General features: G+C 45.8%; 1 protein-coding gene across 1 annotated transcript in view; it reads right to left on the reverse strand.

Annotated features, from left to right (window-relative positions):
• Positions 1-327: 327 nt before the first annotated feature.
• Positions 328-25,276, reverse strand: part of LOC138603405 (histone deacetylase 4-like) — a 40,223-nt gene continuing 15,274 nt past the window's right edge. The window contains exons 4-25 of the mRNA XM_069675162.1: positions 24,253-24,376; positions 23,040-23,158; positions 17,109-17,237; positions 16,922-17,031; positions 16,295-16,429; positions 16,015-16,207; positions 14,669-14,892; positions 11,642-11,854; positions 10,383-10,581; positions 8,529-8,662; positions 8,337-8,439; positions 8,213-8,259; positions 7,988-8,095; positions 7,208-7,263; positions 6,902-6,989; positions 6,692-6,811; positions 6,397-6,494; positions 4,980-5,098; positions 4,723-4,856; positions 4,086-4,170; positions 3,827-3,971; positions 328-3,405 (exon numbers count right to left, since the gene is read on the reverse strand). Coding sequence (XP_069531263.1) covers positions 3,363-3,405; positions 3,827-3,971; positions 4,086-4,170; positions 4,723-4,856; positions 4,980-5,098; positions 6,397-6,494; positions 6,692-6,811; positions 6,902-6,989; positions 7,208-7,263; positions 7,988-8,095; positions 8,213-8,259; positions 8,337-8,439; positions 8,529-8,662; positions 10,383-10,581; positions 11,642-11,854; positions 14,669-14,892; positions 16,015-16,207; positions 16,295-16,429; positions 16,922-17,031; positions 17,109-17,237; positions 23,040-23,158; positions 24,253-24,376 — 2,726 coding nt within the window. The 3' untranslated portion in view covers positions 328-3,362. The remainder of the gene's footprint in view (positions 3,406-3,826; positions 3,972-4,085; positions 4,171-4,722; positions 4,857-4,979; positions 5,099-6,396; positions 6,495-6,691; positions 6,812-6,901; positions 6,990-7,207; positions 7,264-7,987; positions 8,096-8,212; positions 8,260-8,336; positions 8,440-8,528; positions 8,663-10,382; positions 10,582-11,641; positions 11,855-14,668; positions 14,893-16,014; positions 16,208-16,294; positions 16,430-16,921; positions 17,032-17,108; positions 17,238-23,039; positions 23,159-24,252; positions 24,377-25,276) is intronic.

Genomic DNA, 25,276 nt, shown 5'->3' on the forward strand with positions numbered 1-25,276 from the left:
TATGTCATGTGCTGGGGAGGCTGATTCACTGTCCTTCAGTACTTTGGAGACTTCCTGTAAAAAATAAGGATCCACACTGTCTACTACAAGCAATGATAGTGATTATTTCCACTTGGATTGCACTGAAAGGGAATTTGTGTATTTGTTTTATTGAAGTGTGTTAGATAATCCTAAATTCTCACAGGGATTAAGAGGAGATAAGACACTTTAAATGTCAACAGAAATTCCTGAGTTTATCTGTTGAATTGATTCTGTCCAGACGGCCTGAAATACCTGAAATAGCACCCAAGAAAAGAAATAAAGGAACGACAGATTGTTGTATTTTTCAGAAATATATTTTATAGATGATGTCAGAGATGAAATGTCCAAAGCGTAGGTCCCAAAGAAAGATAACATTTTTCATCAATAGAGACAAACAACAAACAAAAAATAACTTTTTTTATCCATTTACATGTAAACCGAGAATTGCTCTTGAGCCACAGTGGTTATATATAGAGAGAACTGGCCGAGGTGGGAGTGACAATCAATCGACGATGCCCTTGTTTCCAAACTTTTCTCTCGCGTAACAGCGCCCGCTCACAAATCTGTGAAAGAGGAACATTCTTTGGGAGTCCTTTTTTTTTCTCTTTTTCTTAAAGGTGTGGATGTAGCAGAGGTTTGGCAGAGCGTGTTTCTCTTTAGTACAGTCCGTACATGGTGTAAGTGCCGTTAAAATCACTCGTTTGAAACAATAAGAACAATATCAAATGTTTCTCAGTGGAGTCGTTCGGACAAAGTCTCTTGTTTGCACACCAGAGAGGAAGGAAAAAAAAAAACGTCCTGCCTGGTGCTCTCGGGAGTCGCCGCCGTGGGAGGTTTCTGTGTTTTTTTTGTCTTAAAGTCCTCCAGTGTTCTTCTTCTATTGTGCAAATACATTTTTGTTACATAGACAAGCAGGCATGCTGACTCACAAACCATGCAAAGAGTTAAAGTTGGTGCGAGCAGACGGCGAAAAATAAAGAGTATTAAAGTTTCTACAAAAACAAAATCATATAAAAATAAGCCAAATTAATGAATAAAAAGTGGAATGTTTTGTTAGACATGAAAAACATGTTAAATAAAATGATATTAAAATAATCATGATAGGTGTTTTGAATTAAAAAAGCAGTTAACAGACGGGTAATTTGAGTGTCAGATCAGTTGATTGAAGCAGGAAGTGGAACATGATAGTGCAACACATGCTCAGAAAGAGGTTTTGAAGATATTAGCTGATGTTTTCCCGCCAAATCTGCAAAAAAAAATCCACCTTTTTTTTTCACCCCGCCAAAATAAAACTCAGCTAGCTACATGAAACTTCCTCTAAACCTCTTTTCGGATGCGTTGTCACCGTTTAAAGGTTAAGCGGTGAGGATATCAATTAGGCAACAAAGTGATTAAACGTTTTACTTTGAAAGTCAATTGCAGTGCCGTGTGATGACATCACTCGAGGGCAACGTGAAAACAGTGCAGTCGATGACGCGTTAAATATGCTGCTTTTTTTTTTAAAAGTCCATGGTAGTAATATCATACACCATACTGTTTGTCGCTCACAATATCATAGCTGTCATTAGTTAGAGTACATTTATAAATTTTCCATATACAAATCTCCTATAAACAGTACATGTTATAAATACACGATTGATGAAAATGCAGAAAAAGGCTGCGAGAGAGCCGTAGAAAGAAAGAAAGAAAGAAAGAAAAGGAGGCGTTGCTCCTTATTTGTTGATAAATACAAGAAAGAAAGTTCTGGAACAAGAGGTGACAATAGTACTAAGTGTGAATGGCAGCCCTATAACTATCCAGAAAACGGATAAAAACACGGAACAAAATCTATGGATGAAAAAGTTAGAAAAATAATCTTATACGATAAAAAATAAAAAGTGGACACGCTTACGAAACATGTTTTTTTTTCTCTTTTTGATATCGTAAATCGAACAACTCGGATGTGGAAATCAAACATGTAGATACAAACAGGCGATTACTGCCTCTCAAAATATATTCAATTCAATATACATGACTAGCTCACACTAGCAACCAAGGTAGCTGCCAACCGGCGATGTACGGGAGGCCGATCGGGACACAAACGCTCACTTGATCTGTGGAGGGTTAAATTAGTAAACATTGAACTGGGTACTGGGAGCCTCGTCTTAAAGGGCCAGTATGAGAAATGTCTGCCCGCTAAGTGGAGTGAAAGTACTACTGTAAATGCAAACTCATGCTTTGGCTTTTCTTGCTTGGCTTTCTCTTTTGGATAACGTTCAAAAAATCTTGCGGATAAACGTCTGGTCGTTCGGCTTAATTGCATGCTTCATGTGTTTACAAAGCATTGACTTCTGTTAAAGGGAAGCTACATCAAAGGCTTGTTTTTGAGAGTCTAATTTCCTTGTTTGCACCGTTTTTCTACTGAAGCTGGCAACTACCTTTACAAAGCGCTTCCTTGGGTTGTTTCTTTTTTTACAGAAAAATAGATCCATCCAAAAGTAAAGGAACTCTTCGAGAGAGGCTGTGAGAGACGTAAACGTCGTCTTCGTCACGTTCCAAGTAAACATGCTGAAAGATTGTTTGCTTAATTTTCCCACCCCAAAAGGAGCGGGAACTCTTCCTCCCTCGTTTGACTTAAGGCAATCTTTTCCTGAAACAATCCTGAAATCCAGCGGGGACCCTCCCTCACCAAGGCACTCCTCTCACTAGTCAACCTATTTTTTTCAACGTCAGGCTGAGTCCGGCGAGGCAACAGTCTCGTCTTCAAATCTTTGTAAAAGCCGACTCAAAGTCTCGGCTCGACCAAAGTCCACAGTGAACGCATCGTGTAAAATATTATCTCAGTTGCTGCGATGCCCTTTTGCTTCGCAGGGAGAAATAGTCGATAAAAGAGAAAGAAACTCCCGAGCTGGCGGCCGGGATCGTCTGCTGTCCCTGGTGTCCATACTGTACGTGGACAGAAGGCAGCTGTGTAAAGCACCGTATGTTCCTGCAGTGTAATCACACCTTTCTACAGCGAGACCTGCTCTCGCCCAAACACATCCACCTGCTGCCTTGGTCACATGGTTAGCCGCTGTGGGCTAACATGAGGGTGCGAAGACTGACAGAAAAAAATGAGTCTCTTAAAGTTTTTTTTTTCCCAATTCAGTCCTCTGTCTCCTGATTGGCTCCCTACTCTGAGGCTGAGCCCACCCCCTCTCCCTCGTTTTTTTTGGCCGAGGGGCCGCCAATCAAGGTGACTGACGTGGTGAGTGGGGTTAGGGGGACTAAATGAAGGGGTCAGTCGAAGACTCTTTGCAGCTCAAAGAGTTGTCTCCGGAGAGGTCAAAGGTTACGGTGTGACACCCTCGTGTTTCCCTCCGTTACAGCGGTTCCTCCTCCTCCATGGGCTCCTCCTCCTCGGGCCTGGAGGACGAAAAAAGACACAAAAACAGATGTTAAAACTCCTGCAAAGACAATGATTTGATAGTAGAATACCTGTCCTGTTTTAGCTGCATGGCAGACGTCAAAGATCCCTAAAATATTCATCTTTCATGAGGTTTAACAAGAGCCGAATTCTCCACAGAGGTTCCCTCACCTCCAAAATAAAAGACCCTGCGATTTAAACTGGTAAAATCAATGAATACAGCAGCTTCACGTTTAAAATGTGTGTTTTTCTAATGCTCTTTGGTGGCCAGGAGGGTCTACGAGAGCTGAGCTGCTGGTCACTTTAACTCACTAGCTAAAGTGAGCTAATGCTGTTAAATGATATAGATAAAAACGTTGGTAACAGGAAGTAGAAGTAGTTAGCTGAAATGTTGGAAATATGTAGTTCCTTTTCCTTTACCTCTGATCCATGGCGTTGGTGTTCGCCACAGAGAGAGAGGCCATGGCGCTGACGGCCTCCGCCTCCTCCGAGTCGCCTCGTTTGGCCTCCAGCAGGGACAGTCCCAGCCGCGGGGAGGAGCGGTGCACCGAGCGCCAGTACTTACCTGAGAGGAGGAGAGAAATAACAGAGTGAAGCAGAGGACACACATGAAATCAGCTTAACGTTGTGTCTCAGTGTGTCAGCGTGTTATCAGTGTTATGGGTTTGTGTGAACTCACTGTGAGTCTCGATAACTTTCTCCAGAGAGCGAACAGCGTTGGGGTTGGGCCTCTGCTCCAGGACGGCCTTGGGCAGTGGGTCCAGCTGCACGGGACAAAAACACACACGCAGAATGTAAACACGAGTATGGAACAGGCTGCGTTTCCGAGCACAAAGGGGTTGACCTGGAAAAACACGATGTGTTACATCAGCTCACTCCAAGGACAGTCCGGACTCTGTGCCCTGCTTTTACATGATTACAGACACAAAAAGTTACGCCCAAAAAGTGTTCAGATTGTTGTTATAAGTATAACAACACTTTGGATTCCTACAGAGATAACCCTTTAGCCTTAACAGCCTTGATATCGTTCTCTTGAAAGCCACCAGACTCCATTGACAAAATAAGGAATTTAAGCTTCTAGAACGAGGGAGTTGTTTGTCGGCCCCCGGCTCGATTGTTTACCCTAATGATAAACACACAAAAACATGTCGGGTTTGAAAAAAATTCTACTTAAATTGGTGGAAAAAATTGAACAAAATAAGTTAAAATAAAGGAGCAAACTTAATATGGGAGGCGTGCCAAGCTCTGTCCGTCCCCCGCTGTATCGTTAGGGACATTAATTCAGACCCCGCGTGCTGTCGGAGTGACCTCCTTACCTCCTGTCCGAGCAGAGCGGCCACGCAGGCCTCCGAGGCGTCGCAGATGGCGGTGAGGTCGTGACCCCCCTCCAGCGCCAGCACCACCCGGCCTCCAGCGAGGGTCAGCAGCTGCCTGGTCAGGTAGCCGAAACCTGAGACACAGAGGTGATTGAGTGTGAATGAATCTGCAGCAGAGACGATTTCCAGTCTTTGTCGGCGGCTGGCTAATGCCTCATGTTTGCGCGAGATAAGAGACAAACATCAGATAATCTCACATTTCGACGTCAAAGTGTAGCCGCCCAGAGGTGGAGGGTGTCCCTCCACGGCGTCGAAGCCAGACGAGACGAGCACGATGTCGGGGGCAAACTCGTTGGCGATGGGCATCACGACTGACCTGAGAGAGAGAGAGGGTGGAGTGTGAAGATTATGCACAACTACAGATAGTGGCCGGTTTAAATACAGAAGATACTCAGTTAATCACACTGCAGAACATTTTCTCCTTAGTCGACTTTGTTCTCATTTCTCAAGCAAAAATAAAATCTGCTGCTTTTATCTCTCTAAAGAGCTTATGGTTAAACTCCTTCAGTTTTCAAAGGTTGTTTTGAAAGACGTTTAGAGGCATCGTGTTGACCTGGAAGAAATCGTGATGGTCTCGCTAATGTTTTCAAATGATGAATCGTCTATAGAGAAAAAATGATTTAATTAATCGCTTGTTTTGCAGCTGAACTCATAATTAAAAAGTCGTCTGGCAGAAATTGAGACCATGAGTAAAAACACAGCAGCGCTGTCGGATAAAAACACCCACTGGAGTGTCTGAAAGTGCTGTGTCACAAAGCTGAGAACAGATCTGTTCAAGTTAGAACAGTTACTAAGTTATATAAAACGTCTAACTGGTGTATACACAGCAGTTTCTGCTGCAACACATTTCCTCTACATGTACTTTGCCCGCTTATAGATGCCGATTGTCTCTGTTCCCATTGCCAGTGAAGTATACTTCTTTCAGTCTCTTTTCTGCTGCGTCAGCGTCTGACGTCACAAACGCGTCCGAAACAGGGTTAGTAAACAGTGAAGATGTCACAATAGTTAGGGTCTTTATTGTATCCATTACTCATTCAGTCCGTTTATCGAACTCGGCTGATAAATTTGGAACGATGTTCGAGCGCTGCTCAGACGGAGACGGGCGGAATTTGTAGCTGAGGTGACAAGGAGCCGCAGAAGTTACAGACGGAGCAGAGCATCGCGCCGGAAAAGGGGGCGGAGATTAGCGTGTCGACACGGGTTTTGTGTTCCCATCAATACCGTTAGTGTTAGTGGGTTTTTTGACCAGTGGGAAAGCGTCTTTAGTGATGCATTTTCCATCACCCAGCAGTGGTTGGTCTGCCAGAGAGGGTAGGCGGAGCTAAGCGGCTGCTTTTCCGGCCTCTGTTGCGAGTAAACAGTAATCTACTAAAGCTGAACAAACAAAGAAAAGATGGATGACTACAGATACAATTTGATGCTCAGATGAAGGCGACCGTCAGTTACAACTGTGACAGAGGGAGCCAAACGTAGACGTCTGGTTATCCGGGACGTTCGCTCCCGCGATTGCCTTTTATCACCAAAAGGTGTCGCCAAATAAAACGAACTTCAAGATTATATCTTCAAGTAAAGCTAGTTTCTCTTCGTGTGGTTTGGTGATGCTGTATCTGGTACCTGAAGGCAGCCAGGTACTCTACGTCTCCCATGGGCGGGTCAAGGCCTCCGGTGAAGGCGACATTGACGTTGAACCCGACTCCAGGCCCGCTGCCCACCTGCAGAGAGAATCACACATGAGACGTACAGGACAAATAATCTGCCATTCAGGACACTTACAAAAATCTGAACTGCCCCTTTAAGACATGTGACATTGCTAGAAAAGTACTTCAAAGGAAAACTATCCATTTCCCACAATGCACTGGGTGTGTGTTGCTCAGGTCTGATGACTGTTGATAAGGTAACACGCGCTCACCTCGTCAGGTGCGCCGCTCCCAGGGAAGAAGTTGCCGTCGTCATAGCGATGAATGGACAAGTAAAGGACATTGGGGTCATCGTAGAAAGCCTGCTGGGTGCCGTTACCGTGGTGAACATCCTGAGAGTAGACAGTAAACACGCATAAGATCATCACAAGCCTTTTAAAAACGCTAAGCGATGTGATTAAGAGCCGGCCGGAGACACTGACCCAGTCCACGATGAGGATCTTGTTGACGTTGAGTCTCTGCTGCAGCAGTTTGGCTGCGATGGCCACAGAGTTGAAGTAGCAGAAGCCCCTGAAACAGCAGCAGCAGAGAGAGAGGGGGGTGAGGGGGGGTTGTTATGAAACAATTTCCTGCTCCATTTTCTGTTTTATATAACTTTTCTTAAACACATTTCAAGGATGCAGCAGTCTTGAAAAAGCTGTCAGCATAAAGGAGCTCACTACTTAACGCTGGTACTTGTGCACAGATAAAGAGACTTGGACTGAGTGTGGTGACGGCTGAGGCCTTACATGGGAGTGCTTTCCTCCGCGTGGTGTCCAGGAGGGCGGACCACGGCGAAACCGTTCTGCAGAGACAGACAGGAGCGACGGGAGTCTGTTAGCAACAGCGGCGCTAAAAACACTCTCATGAAGTTAGTAATACACTTAAACATAAAGGGGAGTCACAAGGGTGTTTAGAGATGGAGGTTCAGTTTAACATAAAATATGACTTTTAAGGTGCAGAGGACATTTTTGTGGACAGACAGAAGTAATCAAATCACAATAAATCCTCCAGGAATCAACTTTAAAACAGGCATACTTTACTGTCTCTACAAAGCCAGTGATAACTCCATAATGATGATGATAGAAAGTGTGTTCGTCTGCATGATGTTGATGGAAAGACAGAAAAGACATCCAGAGAGTGGAGAGTGACCGGACCAGTGCGAACATCGAAAACTATGACGACAAATGTTCGTTAACGACCTTTTTTACCACGACGAAGACAAGATGTCGCCGAGTTAAAAATAGATCGTGGGCATTCAAAATCCAATCCAGTCATAGATAACGGGTATCACAAAGGTGGTTGTAAACTTTCTCTGTCACCTGATGAAAAGTAAACTTTAGATGCTGTGTCCTCATCGTTCATTTACTCTATGGAGGATCTGCTAATATTTACAGTGCGGCTTTTAATTGACGAAAACTTGACTACAACGTTTTCAGTTGTCGTCGACTAAAACTATAACGAGCAAAAATGATTAAAATGTGAGACTAAATCTAAAATAGCCGGAGCAGACGAGTGTGATCAGTTACCTTCAGCTCTCCGGTAGCCACTTTGAAAACGAGCTCCACCACGGAGCCGACGGCGAGGCGAGCCGCGCTGGAGGAGTGGACCTCGTTCCAGATGGTGTCGCTGTCCACCTAGGAACACGCAGAGCACAACTCTCACATATATGTGCCAAAGAATTGAGAGAAAGGGAAGGCATCTAAGAGATTTAAAGCACTCTGAACTGTCGAAATGTGCAATAGCGAACTTACCCCCACCCCTCCGCACGGCAGCCGTACGAACATGGGAGTGATTGAACCTGCAGATCAGGAAATAGAAGTTAAATCAGAGACAGTAAGTATTACATTGTGAGTAATTGTGTGTGTGCGTGCTTACAATCGAGTTTCTGTCGGAGAGGGTTGGTTCCGTACAGCAGGACGTGGGCTTCAGAGTGAACCGTCTGCAGCTCTTCCAGAGTGGCCTTCCTCCCACGGATACACTACAAACACACACAGACACACACAGGTCTTACATGCAGCTTACACTGTGATGTTCGCTGCAGAGTCGTTTCCACTTCTCGTAACGTACCTCACACTGCGATCTGAGGCCGGTCTCCTGCAGCCGAGACCAGATGCTCTGGATCCGGCCGGCGTGCTCCGGGTGGCTGTTGGTGTTTCCACACATACACTGGTGCTTCTGCATGAGGGAGTCGTACACCAGGCCTGAGGAAACACACACACACACACACATTTCACACACTGTTTTATAATTGTTTTTTTCTGTCTAAAACTTTTCTATGCCCTGCGCGTGATACAGGAGGACACCTCCAGAGGGCACAGCAGAGTGCTCAGGCCGTATGCAACTACCGCATGTGCAGGATGTAAACAACAGACATGGCGACACTCGAGGAGGCCCCCACTCTGTTTCTCCAACATGTTCCTCCGTGCACGGACGTTAACGGTCCCGAGCTTGTTTACATTAGGTTTGTAGGTTTCCATGACAACTTCCAAAGCCTCCAGCTGTTTTGACAGGCATGTTTGTCGCTGTGCAGTGGCAATGACACGTCTTACAGATGTAGATAATTGCAGACTTCTTTTAACAGCTTGTCTTCAGAACTTTCAGCCATTGTTGTCCCTGCTGCTGTGTTGACCCTGTCACATCCCCTCTGCCTCTACACTGCCCCTACTGTTCACATCCATAGCTTTTAGGCTTCTTTGATGACAAAGGAGAAATCCTCTCCTGGAAAAAGCAGCTGTCAGTCAAAGCTGGTGTCCTCTGTAATCAATAGAAGCAATAATATTTGAAATTGGCACCACAGCTGTGGAGAAAGTTGTACAAACAGCTCGTGGTTTCGCCCATTCTACATTCCTACAACACCCAGCATGCATTGCGCCCCTCCCTCTGAAAGGAACGGCCCAGCGAGAGACGCTGGAGTGAAACACTCCAGTCAAGGACATTGATCGCTGCAGGCAACAGCTCGAGAAGACGACAAGAATATACCGGTGGATGGTCTAAAAAATCTTCATGTCTGCAGTCTACATTTCAAACCTGACGATTTTGAACGAGACATGACATCGGAGGCGGGCGACTAGATTGAGGAAGTGTAGTTTAGCGAGCTCCCTGGTCTCTACCAGATGACGTGTTTTATGTAGTCTGGCGGAGGTTTTCCAGGGCCCATTGGAGAAGCGGATAGCGTCCTCCAAAAGCTCCCCGTAATAGCATGATAGGACTGAGGCTGAAATTAGGCGAACTGGCCCTTTAAGAGACATATTTTACATGTTTCATAGGTGGTGTTTACGTAATTTTTGTTGCCTTAATATTGACATTTCCAGCTAAGTTATGGTGCACATTTTTATTAATATTATAAAACATACAGCAGCTTTGTTATCCTCTGCTCTCCGCTGAACCAGAGCTCCTTAAAAACTGTTAAAACTTTACAGCTTTATATTCTTATTCTAATGCAGCTTGGAACTGAGTGGGCGTAAAGTAGGCCAATCTGTTACAAAAATATCCTCAACTCAACTCTTCAGCAGCGTGAAGCGTCTTCATGCTGCTAACACTTGTTAGGAGCTTTAATCCTCTTTAAGACCAATTTCTTCTTTTATGGTTTTGTTTAAAGAGTCATGTCTGAGAGGGAGACAAAGTGGGTGAGAAAATGTTTTGGCAAGTTCGGTTAGATTATTTCTGCTACCAGATGGAGGCCGGAACTGTTACAGCATTCTCTGGCCAATTCACCTGCTTTTTCTCTCTTTCAGTCTCCTGTGTGTGAAGAAGGAAGCGAAAGCAAAGCCAAAACTTCTCAACCGAACGCTTGAGGCAGAGCAGGGGAAGGCTGCGACTGTGGACGTGAGTAACGCTGGCAGCGAGACAGCAATTTAAGCTGCCCTGCAAACAGATAACAGACATTTAAAAGCTTCAATGAAAGAGAGAGGAGGTGCCGACCTGTGGTGAAGCGAGGTTTGACGGGAGGATCGGAGGCCGGGACGCTGATGGGGAAAGAGGAGGCCGAGGCCGGAGACGACTGGGCCCGGGAGAGAGGGCGGTGTCCTGGGAAGGAGATCGACAGGCCGGCAGCTTCCATGGAGGCCTGGTAGTTTCTGAGCTGGTGAATCCGCTGCTGCTCCAACAACAGGGCCTGCTGCTCACACACAAATACACAATCAAAGAGTTGTCATTGTGAGTTTTAAGTAGAAGTGTAAACACACTCAGCTGGACCCAACAACAGCAAGATCGGGGAGGTTTTCTTCTCCAATTTGGCCCTCTGAAAATCAGGGGCGGGATCTGATCTGGGTCGATCGGTCGGTACCGATGTTCAGCTGAGATGATCTGGACATGTGCGGAGCTTTATATCGTGGATCTAACATTATGTCTAGTATTTAAAATCTGGGTGGGTTAGGTCGTTTTGTTTGCACCTGCTTCCCTTGAAATCCCGCGAGATCATACGAGGTCACGTGAGGATTTCGGTCTGATTTCGGGAACCAAAGGTGAAAGATTGCTTCAATACTTCCTGTATTGCAGCTGCAACTTGTGGCCAAAAGATGGCAGCCAAAACAAACCGTACAGCTTTGATTTTCTGTCAGCATTTAATCACAGATACAAAGATACAAAGCAACTACTTAAGAGCAAAAAATACAACTGAGGTGCTTTTATTTTGGAGGTTTTTCCTCTTAAAGGAGCAGTTCCCTCCTGGAAAAAGCCGCTGTCAGTCAAAGCTCTCTGTAATCAATAGAAGCAATAATATTTGAAATTGGCGCCATAGCTGTGGAGAAAGTTGTACAAACAGCTTGTGGTTTCGCCCGTTCTACATTCCTACAACACCCAGCGTGCATTGCGCCCCCCCTCTCTGAAAGGAACGGCCCAGCAAGAGACGCTGGAGTGAAATACTCCAGTCAAGGACATTGATCGCTGCAGGCAACGGCTCAGAGCGGTACAGAATCTGAAACACGACGAGAATATACCGGGGGATCGTCTAAAAAATCTTCAGGTCTGCAGTCGAGATTTCAAACCTGACGATTTTGAACGAGACATGACATCAGAGGCGGGCGTCCTAGATTGAGAAAGTGTAATGGCATTAGTTCCCCATAATGGCATGATAGGACTGAGGTTGAAAATCGGCCAACCGGCCCTTTAAGGACTTCCCTTGGTAACCTACAACATTAGTGAACAGTAGAGTTGGATCAATTCGTATCCTCATCCTCTACCTGTCTGAAGAGCAGCTCCTGCTCCCGCTCCCTGTGCTGCTGCAGCGCCTCCTCCTGCAGCTCCTGCGGGTCGGGCGGCTCCTGCTTGATGGTGACCCCCGGCGGCAGAGCCCCTCCTCCTCCGTCCTGGTGCTCCCTCAGCTCCTCCTCCGTCTCCTCTGGGTGACTCTGGTGCTGGCGACCCACAGGGGAATCGCTGGGCTTGGCCATCATCTGCGGGGGGAAGGGGAGGGGAAGGGAGGGGGAATTTATTTCACAATAAAACAGCAGGATGTGACAAATCCCCTCAGACGTGTGAGGCGGCATTCAGACAAATCAAATTCCTGGCAAATCGCTCCTTTCTCTCCAGCATTCTTCTTTTAACAAGCTTAATTTGGATTACTCAGTCAGATTGGTGTCTTGCTCGTTTCAAACCTATCCGCTCTAATTGAATGTGAGTGGCCGCTCTGCCGACTGTACTCCGGGGCGAAATGTGTCTCGTCGAAACAGAGACATTCCGCGCTCCCCGCCGCGCCGCTTTTCACCGAACCCACTCTGGGGGCCCTGCTGCTAAACCGAGCGTTGACTCAGTCGTCTGCTCGTTCACTCGCGCCGACGTGAACCCGCCTCGAAAAGCGGCGTCGGAGACCGTTCGTGAGTGATTAAGAGAAAAGGGAGAAGTGTTTGCAGGAAGTCTCAAGAGTGCTCCAGCTACAGGTGTGTCTCTAACTGTGTGTGTGTGTGTGTCCCAGAGCTGTGAGCTTGTGGGTCCCCTGGCACAGCGCTGACACAGCATTGACGTCAGAGCATTCAGCAGCTCCCCCCTCCTCCTCCTCCCCTCCACTGTTCTTGTCTTCTTTGCGTCCAAACAAACTCCTCTCCCCCCTCATTTTTCACCTCCCCTCCTCCCTCCTGCTCCACTTTCCCAGAAACCTCCTCTTTATCTTACTCTAATCAGTTTACTATATGACAAGCTGGGACAGTACAGTTCTTCCCCTGAAAAATGAGTGATTCATCGATTTTCTAAGTAGTTGCCTTTTCTCATTCAGCCGGTAGATTAATCTAAACTATCTTTTTTCCAAAGTCTTAAAGTCTTACATCATATTTTTTTCTTATCACAACAGCATAAGAATGATCTTCATGACCTCCATACAACTTTTTTAACTCTGTGTACAGATTCTGTTTCCCTTTGTACTACGCTTGTAGTCCGAGTAATATTGACCAATCACGAATCAGCAGGCTGCGGCGTATGCAGGAAAAAATGTCCAGTCTTATTAATCTCTACAAACAGACATCTGCATGCTAACAGCTAACAACCTGTTCTAGATCTAAAATTCAACTTGAGACAAATTCCTTCTGACGCTGTGTCACAAAAGCCGTTCAGATTTCCCGACTTCCCCCGAATGCATCAGAAACGATCAAGCCGACAAACGAGCATTTTAAAAGTAGTTTTCAGACCTGACAAAGCTTCATTCTGACTTTTTACTCATCTGCATCATGATGCTGAACTTTCAGCAAACTTAAGACCGGTTAATTAAAGTCAGTCACAAGGAAAACTGCTTCTTTTTTGGGTTCATACCGCAGCAGTGAGCCAGAGTGCAGCCTCTGTGAAACTTACGATTTACAGTGAAACTAACTTGGAGACTGTAGACGAACGTAAGCGTCACGGCAGCATCTACTGCACGATCTATACCGGCTGCACTACGGCAAAGATGAGTCTCAAAGTCAGCCAATGGTAGCTGCGATTCCTGGCCATAAATAGGGGTCTGTGCAGTCTGTCAGAAACAGCAGAAGAAGACAAACTACTTGTAGACTTGTGTCTTAATTGCGCGGTCGCTTCTCAAGTTGCTGACTGGACTGTAAACAATGCAGCACACGGAAAAAGGAAGTCCTGGCTGGAAGTTGTTTATCGCTAACCGCTAGCTAAACGGGACACGCCTGACATGTTCGCCGTTGTCCCCAGAGGCTACACCATCGTCAGACGATAGCCGATGGATTCCGAGATTGCCGTTCAGGTAAATAAACAACATTGTAGATTATGTTACCTTTGGAAATAGCCATGCCAACTGCCCCCGTTTCCAGTTTTAAGCTATGCTAAGCTAGCCAGCTCATGGCTATAGCTTCGTTTCCTCTTCTCTGATCTTAATCTGAGCAATAATTGAAATAGAGATACTCCAGAAAATGTTGAACTATTCCTTTAAATTGTTGAGCTATGGTATTGGATTGGACGGTAAACGTAAGACGCAAAGACTTTAAGATGAAGTTAGCAATGATTTGACTACATTTAACCGTATTTTGTTCTTAGTTTGACAGAAGAAAAGAACGTTTAAAGTGGATCTTTTCACTTTGGTCCTGCAGAAGCTGTCCTTGGCGTGCCGGAGGCTGTTATAGAGATGTTTGTGTGAAGAGCTGCCACTGGAGAGCACAGAGAGAACATATGGAGGGAGTGAGCGAGCGAGCGAGAGAGAGAGCGGAGCAGAGCCGGGGGGGAGGCGGAGGAGGAGGCGGAGGAGGAGGAGGAGGAGAGGAAATCCCTTGTTTCATCCACCCACCTCTCCTCCAGTCCTCTGCTCGAATAGGTAAAGTCATCCAGAGCGCTACAGCCGCTGCTGCTCGCTTCCTCCCTGACCATATAAGGCAGGAGGCTTCCGCTCTGTTGCCATGGCAGCGCACAGTTACCTCAGCCACAGTCACAGAGACTGGGATACAAACACACACACACACACACTCTGCTATACATGTTAACCCATACCTGCCTCCGCCTACTTACGAAACAGAAATACTACAGAAAGGAAGAAAATCAGGGAGTTCACACGCTCACACCTTATTGGCTGAAACCGCCCACACAAACAAAAACACTACAGCTCCTGTTGTGGCCCACGCTGGCTTGTAATCTTAAATAATTATCAGTGTATTTGAATGTGATGTCAGATCTGTGGCCCCTTTATCACCTGCCTTCATGTTACTAAATAACAACGGCCCTGTCAGATCACCCAGGACGCATCCTAATACCAGGTGTAACCAGGGCCAATAACATGAACGCCTCACCTTGTTGAGGTGGAGCTGCTGCTGCTGGAACTGCTGCTTGTGCTTCTCGAGGAACTGCTGGTGCTGCTGCTGCACCACCAGCTGCTGCAGGGCCAGGGCCTGGGCGTGGGCCTGGGCCGCGCTCCCCTGGGGCAGAGGGGCCGACTGGGTCCGTCCGAGGGGCCGGTGCTGCCGCTGCAGCTTGGCCATGGAGGCGGCCGGGGACATGGAGAGGCCGCTCACGCCTTGGAGAGAAAGAGAGGAAGAGTTTTAGACTCGGGGGCCGGCTGATGAGTCTCAAGTCTTCTGCTCGTCTCGGTTTTAACTGTGAAATATATCTGTGTAAAGTAGATCTTGAATCCAAACCTCAAGATGGTGCACTCTGCTTCTATGCGGCTATTTAGGAAAGCTACAGTGCTGAGTGTTTTGATCATAAACCTTTTGAAGTATTTAGACCGGATGCCATAATGATGCATGGCTTCTTCTTCTTCTTTTTATGGCGACTTTAAGGGATTGAAAATTAGAAGCAAAGACAAATGACTGTTGAGTTTGTGTCTGATCATCAACATGATGCGTTCGCATCTTAAAGAGATCATTTCCCGTCTCACTCTTTTTGGTGTTGGACCTAAGATTAGCCAGCAGATGTATTTGTGAACCAAATAAAAAACCGCCATCTGTGCTGCCATACTGCCGCCCTCCTATTGTGACGATACGAGCCGGGGAAAACGTGAGCAGCTTAGCCCATTTACAGCGAGCGAAGTAAGAAAAGCAGACCTGATCGGCGGCTGGGGAAATGATCTGAGACGCTCGATTGCTGTGAAAATATCAGAGAAAATGACTTGATTGCTTGAGTGTTTCTGTGAGAGCTTTGCTGATGGGTGGCTAACACATGGCAGAGGAGGACGAGGAGCTTATACGAAGCAGGAAAGAGGCATTAGATGGTTTGAAAACATGACGGCATCTGCTCCCGGCCTGTGTGTGGGCGCGCGCACGAGTCTTTGTCTGTGCGTTTTTTGTTGATGCACACGTACATGCGACTGTATGTGCGTCATTGCCCATTCACTGCTGATGACCCCGCTGAAAATAGCAGCGAAAATGGTAGTCAATGAATGAGCTGATGGGAAAGGGCGCACAATGCCACCATGTCACACTCTCATAGCGTATACTATATGAAAGGGGCTCATTAGTTTGAGCAAATGAATGGACGTCTGTCAGCGTGAGGGGGCACACAGGGGACACACATTGAGGGTTTTTTTAAGTGTTGCAAGAACCAAACTGAAGCGTTCTGCTGATCTGATTTTTTAACCACCACTTCCACCGTTAGAGCCGCCATGGGGGGTGATCTTTATTAAGGTAGCTGCTCTTACCTGTCACCAGGGGGCTCTGTGCCGGACTCTGCTCCATCAGCACCATGTGTTGAAGCAGCGGACTGTGTGCGCCGTGCCCGCCTGTTCCCGCCCCGGCCTCTGCAAGGTAGGGGGTCAAGTGTCCGCCGGAGAGGAAAGGAGGGCTGAGGGAGAGGGCCGGCTGCAGACCTCCATCCTGCTGCGCTGAGGTCACCTGGAGGGGGAAAGAAGAAGAGCTTGTGATAAATCTTAGTGCAGCCTGTTAGCAATTTAGCCATCTTAGCTGTGGTTTCCTCCTTACATTGGAAGCAGCAGTGGCCGTGGCAGTGGCGGGCAGCCCCAGGGTGATGTTGGGTAGGGATGGTGAAGTGTAGAGGGACAGCTGGTTAACGGAGCCCCGCTCAGCACCGCTGCACAGCCTCTGGGCCAGAGACGCCTGGGAAGCACATTTAAATGATTTATTCATGTTTGCATCAGGCGGAGGGACAAACTCGGCAGCAGTGGATGTCCACACATGGGGAGAGAGCTACTGGCGATATGAAATCATCACGGCGACAAGCCTCCTCCACACTGCCTGAGTGCTCCTAATGGCTGCCGCAAATAGCATCTTGCCAGCTCCTGGGCTCTCTTCCTCCTCTGCAGACCCTTCACGCCTCACTCAGAGGCTCTGTGGATGCTACAGGCTGCGAAGTTTAAAAGCTAATAAAGCTGCGGCAAAAAGCGGCATAATTTGTTTATAATTTAGCTTTAAGTAGATTATATACAAGTGCTGCGATGTGAAGGTTTGTGCCCATTATTTTAAGGTTAAGGCTTTGAACTGAGGCTCATGTTTTGCACCTTTAAGTAAAACAGGTTTAAAGTTAGGAGGTAATGAACTAAGAACCTACGTCACTTCCTGTATCTGTGCGTGTGTCTGAGCGCGTGTTACCTCCGTGTTGTTGGAGACGGACACAGTGATGCCGTTCTCGTTGGGGATGTTGTTGGAGCTGTTATTCGGGGAGCTCGGGCCTGAGCCTGGGGCGCTGCTACACGCCGAGTCTGAAACACACACGCGTAAAAGTAAAATACACGGAAGGAAAAACAGATGAAAGTAAAACTTTGTCTGTGTTCCTCACCTGCCATGTCCAGCGAGCGTTTCTTGGCCGTGGTGATGGGGCTGTCTCGGCGACGCAGCAGCGGGCTGCTCCTCCGCTCGCTCACCTTCTGCTTCAGCCTTGAGCGCAGCTTCAGGTTGGGCTCCGAGGCTGAGAGGAGGATGGAGAGAGATGATGTTTCATACAAGGTCGCAATGAAAAACTGCTGTAAGGGGAAGCTCATTTTTTCTACTCCGTGTTTTTATTGCCAACACCCCTCTCAAGCCTCCTCCATGTTAAACAGATAACACTTCAGAGCGCTGATCAATCTAGAAGCTAGGAGAGCCGACTGAGGTACAGTCTGACAGGCTCTCTCTTTAAACTCCACACATTGATCCGTGATGGAGCGCCGTCCGCACAGCTGCTCCGTTATGAAACCCGTTACGCGAGACATACACGTACATGCTGCCATTCATGTATTGTGCATGAGCTGCTTTCTGAACGGGCCAAATTCTGATCCATTTTTCCCAACAACATCGTGGCTAAAAAGCAATTAGCTCCAATTTGGGAGCCATGTCTGAATGCCTAAAAGGCCTTTTGGTCTTTTGTGTACACTGTGACCGACTTGTGAATGGAGACAGGGAGAAGGGAACGGCATGTCACCTTGGCTCCGACCACGGAGGCTAACGCTCTGTTTACTTTGCCCTGCCAATCAGCCGCGTCGGATAATTTCACTATTCATTATCCAATTTTTAATTATCAAAGGAGGCCTAAATCCTAATGTGGTGCGCCGCTAACCCTGATTATGACATAACCAGATTAATCTGCTACTAGGTTTCTTACTTTAAACACACGGTATAAATAAGCGAAAGCTACTTTACCTGGAACCAAATTTCACTGGAAAATCCTTTTAGGAAACATGAAAAATTAACATGATCCCATTCATGCTGTCAGTTAAAAATAAACAAGTGGAGAAGAGGGGAAGTGTGAAGTGTGAAGCTGCAGGAGCTCAAAGCGGGAGGGGAAGCCGAGGCCGCCAAACCAATTGACGTTGGAGACAATTAACTACAAACCAAGATTACGGATTCGCTGACCTGAAACTAATTTTTAGATCGCTGGAAACAATCAAGAGAAAAGTTTTATGCAACGTCCTACATAGCAGCAACAGCAGCGACTGTATCTTTTGTCAAGACTTTTTGTACAGTTTAAATATTAATATGCTTTAAAAATTGGTCGTTTTGGCAAAGATAGCATGTTGAAGTTGCAGGAGCTACACACCAGAAGTAAAAACAAACCGCAGTGATGGCACCTCACAGTTAGCCAAACTAGCTTAAAGTAAATTACAAACCTTTCCCATGTGTTTCCTACAATACCTCTCCAGCTATCAGCCCTAAATCCATGCTTGGTCCGCTCCGCTCCCCAAGCCAAGTGCGTACAGACTGAGCAACCGTCTACCCAAGTTTGTAATCCAGCATTAAAAAGGGTGTAGCTATAATCATGATAATTAACATGAAATAACAACTCTGGCTAAAAGCTAAGTAGCCTAGCTTAGATGCTGTTGTTTAGCTTATGACATTTATGAGGGTAACGTGAACGGAAATTAATTGGCTAAAGATGTTGTGCAAAAAATGTATAATTGCAGAATCGCTGAATCGTGATGTTATCGTGGGAAATGTTTCGAATCGTGAATTACAAAGCCCTTTAACTTGACTTGCTTTTGTATATATCAGATATTTAGGGCTTAAGTTTAAGTCATCATTGTTCAATCGCTGTCTGTCCATTCTGTTCAAAGAATAAAGGTGAAGCTATGTCCATAAATTTCTCGTTGGTTTATAAATGATTTTCATACATAAAATGACAAGAGACGCTGTAATCGAGTTAATTAAAAAAGGGGTTTAAAGAGGTTCATCTGTATATTTCTGGTTACAATCAAACCTTAAAGTGGTAATCTTGAAGATCTCAGTTACGTTGTCTTTGGCGACACCTGTGGCGATGAACGGTAATTGCAGGAGCACACTTCCCAGATATCCAGACAGTGTTGCGTGTGTGACGTCCACAGTTGACTCTTGATTTTCCTGGCTTTCCTTTTTAGACTGTTTGCTGTTACTGTTTGTTTATTTAAATGAAAATCTTCAAGATTATCACTTTAATATAATGATCGTAACCTTTGTATCAAAACAATAATAAAGAATAACCCAAAAACCTATGTTTTCTCTGTTCGTTAAGTGGACTAAAATGGTGGCTAGTGATATAAATTGTGCATCAGTTACACATCAAATAATTTCAATTTAGTTTGATTAACTAATTTTGGGAAAATTAAGTCTAAATTACTCGATTAATATGACAGCAGATTATAATTAGAAGTGATACCTCATGCTACACAAGTGTGAGCACATACTATCAAACTATCAATGCACAGATGAAGCATTGTCACCCTGTTAATGTGGGCCTCACCACAGACATGAAAGGCTGTGTATTCTGGTGACATCCTGTAATCAAACAGCCGCATGTTGCTTTGTTTTACCGGCCCGAGCTGCGCGCTCTGGTTTACAACAGACGCCATGCACTGCGCGGTAGCAGTCTGCGTATGTGCTATTGTATCCATGTTTTCAAGGGCGGGCTGCCCCAGTTACGGCTACAAACACCTCACATTTGCTCATCAGTGAAAAGACGAGACCAGCATGCCTTGCTTTGCCCCCTTAAAAGGGCACATTGAGTCAGAGAAACTTTCCCACCCCATCTACAGCTTTTTGACGCATTCATGTGTGTGTGAGAACTTGCTCCAGGGTTCACCAAACCCCTCTCGTCTATTTGTACACCACACTTTAGGTAATCACTTCTGTTATAAGGGGCATGTAGACAGGGGGAGCTGGGGATCAAACCTCCAACCTTCCGATTGAAAGACGACCGATGTATCAATACTCCTTTCCTTACGGTGGTTTTGACAGTCCTATGTTGGGTTAAGGTTGCGTGCCTACGCTGAAGGGATTCTTAGGAGTCAACGCAGTTATATTGTCAGGGAGATTTCTCCAGACAGGAGTGTGTGTCTACCCAATGCGAAAGTATCTCAGGACCTTGTTCACAAGAGAGTAAAATTGGGCACAAGATGGACGGAGGGAAGCAGAAATGTAGGCGGAAGGCAAACCAGTGGTCGATCAACGGGTAGGGGACGATCTTGAGCTTTAGGGAGTGGAAGAACAAATGAAAGTGCAGATAAAGTTGTCCAATTTCAGTATCTTCAGTTGACTGGCTGGCCCCGTCTTGGGTTAGAGGCTCGGCCATCCGGAGGCAGCTCAAAGTAGAGCCGTTGCTCCTTGTCAACCAAAGAAGGACGTAGTTTGGGCATCTGATTAGGATGCATCCTGGTCGCCTCCCTTTGGAGGTTTCTTGGACATGTCGCCCCGACACCCCGAAAAACCAAACTCTGGTGATCGGACTCCGCATATGCAGAACAGAAAGATAACAGATGAACTGATGGATGGTTGTAATTCTATCCCTCAGATACAAGCCTCACTGTTTACATCAGAACAAAACAATGCGACGTTCGGCTGCACTGTAACAGATACACTCGGTAGTCCTTTCTGACACAGTAGCTGCCCAGGGAGTGTTTACTGTACTACAACATCTCATATATTAACGATCATTTTTTATCTGCTGTCGCACTGCTTTAATTTTACTGTGGATAAGAGTATCAGCGGCACAGCACTTCTAAAATGTTTAAGGTTGAGATGGGAGGCGAACAAAAGAGCGCTGTTGCTTCCTTTGACGGTTGCTGGGAGCCCTGGGTGCCAGTCCTCTGCTTTATGGCCAGGCGGTGAAATAAAAGACCCTCTAACCTCCCCAGAGCGGGCATTACCATAAGTAAACCCCGCAAAGCACGTCATCGCTGTGGGCAAATATCAGGGTGGCGCTGGTTCTCTTCTCACCGGACAACCGAGCACAATCGTCAGACTTATAGGAATCAAGGGACGAAGTGGCGCTTCAGGGATGATCTTTTCCTTCCTACCTATGTCCCTGCTATTCTTGGTTTTTGGGAGTGTCTCATTGTCGTGCCACTTGCTGGATTTCACACCAACACTCCCTCTATCCTCTGCCTCAAACAAATAAAATGCCTCTTCTACTCTCCATCTTCCTGTTCCTTTTCTACTCCTCTCTTCCTCTTCTTCTCCTCACCCAGGGTGGAATGTGGCCGTGTGAGCCAGTGTCAACTGTGGTCTTTCTGCTGTTGCAAGCCAGCAGCCCGAAGGCTCAGAGTCAACAGGGCTGCAGCGCTGGCTGCAGCCTCCTGCCGCCGCGCTAAGTGAATAATTGCACTGTAAGACGACCGCTGCTTCACGGCTACACCACCGCACACACCGCGAACACTTTGCACACACGTGCAAAGCTGTACTCACACACACACCTGACAAAAAACACAGCTGGTTTTACTCTGTGGAGGCTTCAGTTCTTTGAGCAGGGAAGCCTGAAGATGTTAGATTGTAGCGTTTTAGCAACTCAAATGACTTCTCACAAGATTTGTCACTCTATGCAGTGGCACAGTTTCTATTTGAAGCTGGGTTCAAGGGCACTTTGTTTATAACCTTTATCTACAGAAAGCACCTTTACTTTCTAAAGATTATAACGTCCTTAAAAGATAAAAGGACATAAAGATAACTGCGAAAGCGAAAGCAAAACTAAATTCTAATCTATTTCTGTAGGCCACAGTTTGAAATGTTATAAAATGTAAAGTGTTTTAATTTCCCTGCGTGCTGTGTTTTGTAAAAGCCCAAGGCAGCCAATTAGCTTCTTGGAAACTACACCAAATAATTATAAATTAAATAGCTGGATACACAAATTTAGATGAAGGAAATTAATCTATTCTTAGTGAGACTCATTTGCTAAATGGGTAAAAATGTAACTCAAATGTTCTTTATCATCAGCAAAAACAATTCAAACATTTATGTAATCCTGTTAAATTGTGTTTTCATGAGCTGGTAAAGGAAGTGCAACAAATAATAAGTTAAATATCTGGACAAAAAAGACAGTGACGCTAAAAAACACGAAAAGATTCCAAGGAAGCAGATCAATTTGTTCAAAGCCCAAAGGTTTTATCAGCGTCCAAAATTTGGAAACCTAAAGACATGTTATTGAATAACAAACAGAGGAGAGGTCTGATGGGTTTACTGTGTGTATGCTATGCTTAATAGAGGAAAGAAATATCACAGTTGTGAATTACCCGACGCAGAGCTATCATGCAGATGGAAAACAATAAAGGACCGAGAATAGAGCCCTGGGGAACCCCAAAAGTAATTGTTGCATTACTAGAGTGAATAATCCCAAAAGACTCGCCCCGTGAATAGTATCTTTCAGAGCCAATTAGTTTTAATAGTTTATATGAAAGAAATTAAAGGCAGCACACAAGTAGGACTAAATACTACAACAGCAAACATCTAAGCTGTGATGAACGATACGGAGGAACTCAAGCAACCGAAAATCTGTAAGAGCCTTAGCAAAAGATGTAAAAACTGTTGGCCAACAAGAGCAACTTTGATAGAAATCTGTAATTATAAACACCACCAGGGTCAAGATGAAGTTTCTTAAGACTTTGCTGAACAATAAATAAACATTTAAAAGGATGAAGAACTCTTAAAAACCAATAAAATGTCAGCTTCTAAAATGGTAAAAAACCTCTTTCACTCCATTGAACTCTCACTCCATTGAACTCTTGAACCGCCTACGCTTCTACTCTCTCAAACACTCTCATGTGGGGGATGCTGGGAGACCCTGACAGCCTAATGTGGATGTGATTAATGGTGCAGAGCCCTGATGCCTGATCTAAATTATGCCAGACGTGAGTCTGCATAGCAGCTACTGGACGCCACAGTTGCTAGCCACTGTGTGTAATCCTCTCTAAACGTGAGCCTGCATATGAGTAAATAGACAGATCTGGGCTGCCAAAACTGATGTGTAAACATGCATGTGTGTGTAATGTACCAGTCTTTCGCAGTGGGAAGTCATCCCGGGGGTTGTAGACACCCAGCACAGGGTGGTTGTAGGCGGACACACCGGTCTGTGGAGGCGAGCTCTGGTCCAGAGAGCTGTGCTGGGTTTTGCTGTAGAAAGAAAAACACAAATACTCAGAGTGTTAAAGAAGCCGTCAAGATAACACGTTAAACAAGGCCAAACACTGAGCGGACATGTGACTCGAAGAGTAATCCCTCCAACGTAACTAACTTCATAGCTGTCAAAGATCTGTATGATTAACGCATCATGCAAATCCCTTGGCGAGGCTCGCAGACATGTGCTGCCATCTGCTCACTGCCTCCAGAATAAGGTGGTGTTTGTCGGCAAAGTTAAGCCGAGTTGGCCGCGGACCAAATGCATGTTCCTGACAAGCGGATGTACACACTCTGCTATCCAAAAAACTGAGGGGGCTGATGAGTCCAATGAGTGGAGAAAATTTAAATCAGGGAGAGAAAGGCGTAAAAAAAGTAGAGCCAGGCAGATATAGAGAGAGAAAAAGTTTATATTGCTTTAAGCTGTTGAAAGTCCTGTGGGTGTTTCTTATGTAACATTATTTATGTGGTTATGTATTTGGATGAAAAGGTGTCATTGCTTTTATTATGCCTAAGTAACCCAACATTGACGTGCAAGGTCCAATCATGTCTCTTCCACAAATTTGACTGCTGTGTTTATTCGCATTTTAAATTCCTCGCTTTGCATGACTGGAAACATGGTTATGCAAAGTGTACACGGTTACTCGCAGACAATGCGAGCATGTGACCGGCGATAACCACGTAGAACAAAGAGGAAGCCGCTAATGTACACACCTGCAAAAAAAGGGGCTCCAGAGATGCTACAATAAACGTTCAAGGCCGAGCCTGCGCTGTAAGAGCCCCTATCATCAGGTTCCAATATCCTGCTCTCACGTGCGTGCGTGTGCGTGTGTGTGTGTGTGTGTTTCCTGCTTTGTTTTATAACCCTGCTGGATCCATCGCTCAGTCTGGCTCATACAGTGTGGCAGGTGACGAAGAGGGGCTCGGTGACAGATTAGGACACAATCTAATACATTATTCATCTGCTGTCAGAGAGAGAATTACCATCCAGACTTATGAGGATCTGCAGGTTGCTTCTACTGTATTCCACTGTTTACACAGTCTTTTAAATCTAAGAGCAGCTGTTTCTTTTAATTCAAGTAGTAACTCACCGGTACCAGTATGGAGCGTCGTTTGGGAGGCCTCCTTGGTTGAGGCTGCGCTGGGCGAGCGCCTTCTTCTTGTTCAGGACAAACTCCTGGAGCCGCATCTTCACCTCGGTACTGGCCACAGCACCTGAGGAGTTAAAGATATTGAGACTAACAGCTGGCAGCGAAAGATGCAACAAATGTCCCCAAAAGAGACGAATGTGTCAGCGTGGCTTCAGTTTGTAATGCATGCCCCAGCAGTGGTTCGGTGAGTTTTAAGAGGTTTTTAAAGACTTGACAGAATGTCGGACTTGAACTGAAAACATTTAAGATTACATTTAAAACGTTCTAAACACACCAGGTTGCCCCAAAAGGCTTAATTATACTGTAATCTCCCAGTTAGACGACTAATTATGGAAATGGCTTGAGAGTAAAGCTCTTGTGTCGTACAAGCTTAGGAAGTACAGTACAAAATCAAGGGAAGTCCCGATCTGGAGCTTAAATTATAAGTCTAGTTAGATTGCGTGTATACAGAGGCCACAGGCCTCGCCCTTAGCCCTTTGCCGCGTCATCCCCACTCTCTCGTCCCTTGTTTCCATCCCTATCCACTGTCCTCCCTCTCTGAATAAAGGCACAAAAGGGCAAGCTGGGCTGCGACTACTAACCCGACGCATAACGTAAGTGAAGCATGAACGGGACAGAAGAGAGTTCAGAGGAAACACCACCTTTGACACAGACCGAAGGAAGTTTTTTGTTTAACCAGAAACAGCCGTTAGAGCGCTCTCTTCAAAGCCACCAGACTCCATTAACAAAAATATTTTACCTCGCAGGAGACGGGACGCGCTGGTCTAACGCTGCCTCGTTACACGTCGTAACACATGTTAGTTCGGAATTGAACAAACCTTTAAAACACAACACAGTAACACAAACAAATACCCCCGCAGGTTTTCAGACCCGCCTATAAATGCTGAATGTCTCATTTCCCATTGCCAGTGAAGTATACTCCTTCTGTCTCTTTTCTGCTGCGTCACCGTGTGACGTCACAAAC

The sequence above is a fragment of the Semicossyphus pulcher genome, unplaced genomic scaffold (assembly GCF_022749685.1).
Source record: "Semicossyphus pulcher isolate SPU_LCO1_2020_fin unplaced genomic scaffold, fSemPul1.0.p SCAF_24, whole genome shotgun sequence".
NCBI classification, from domain to species: Eukaryota; Metazoa; Chordata; class Actinopteri; order Labriformes; family Labridae; genus Semicossyphus; species Semicossyphus pulcher.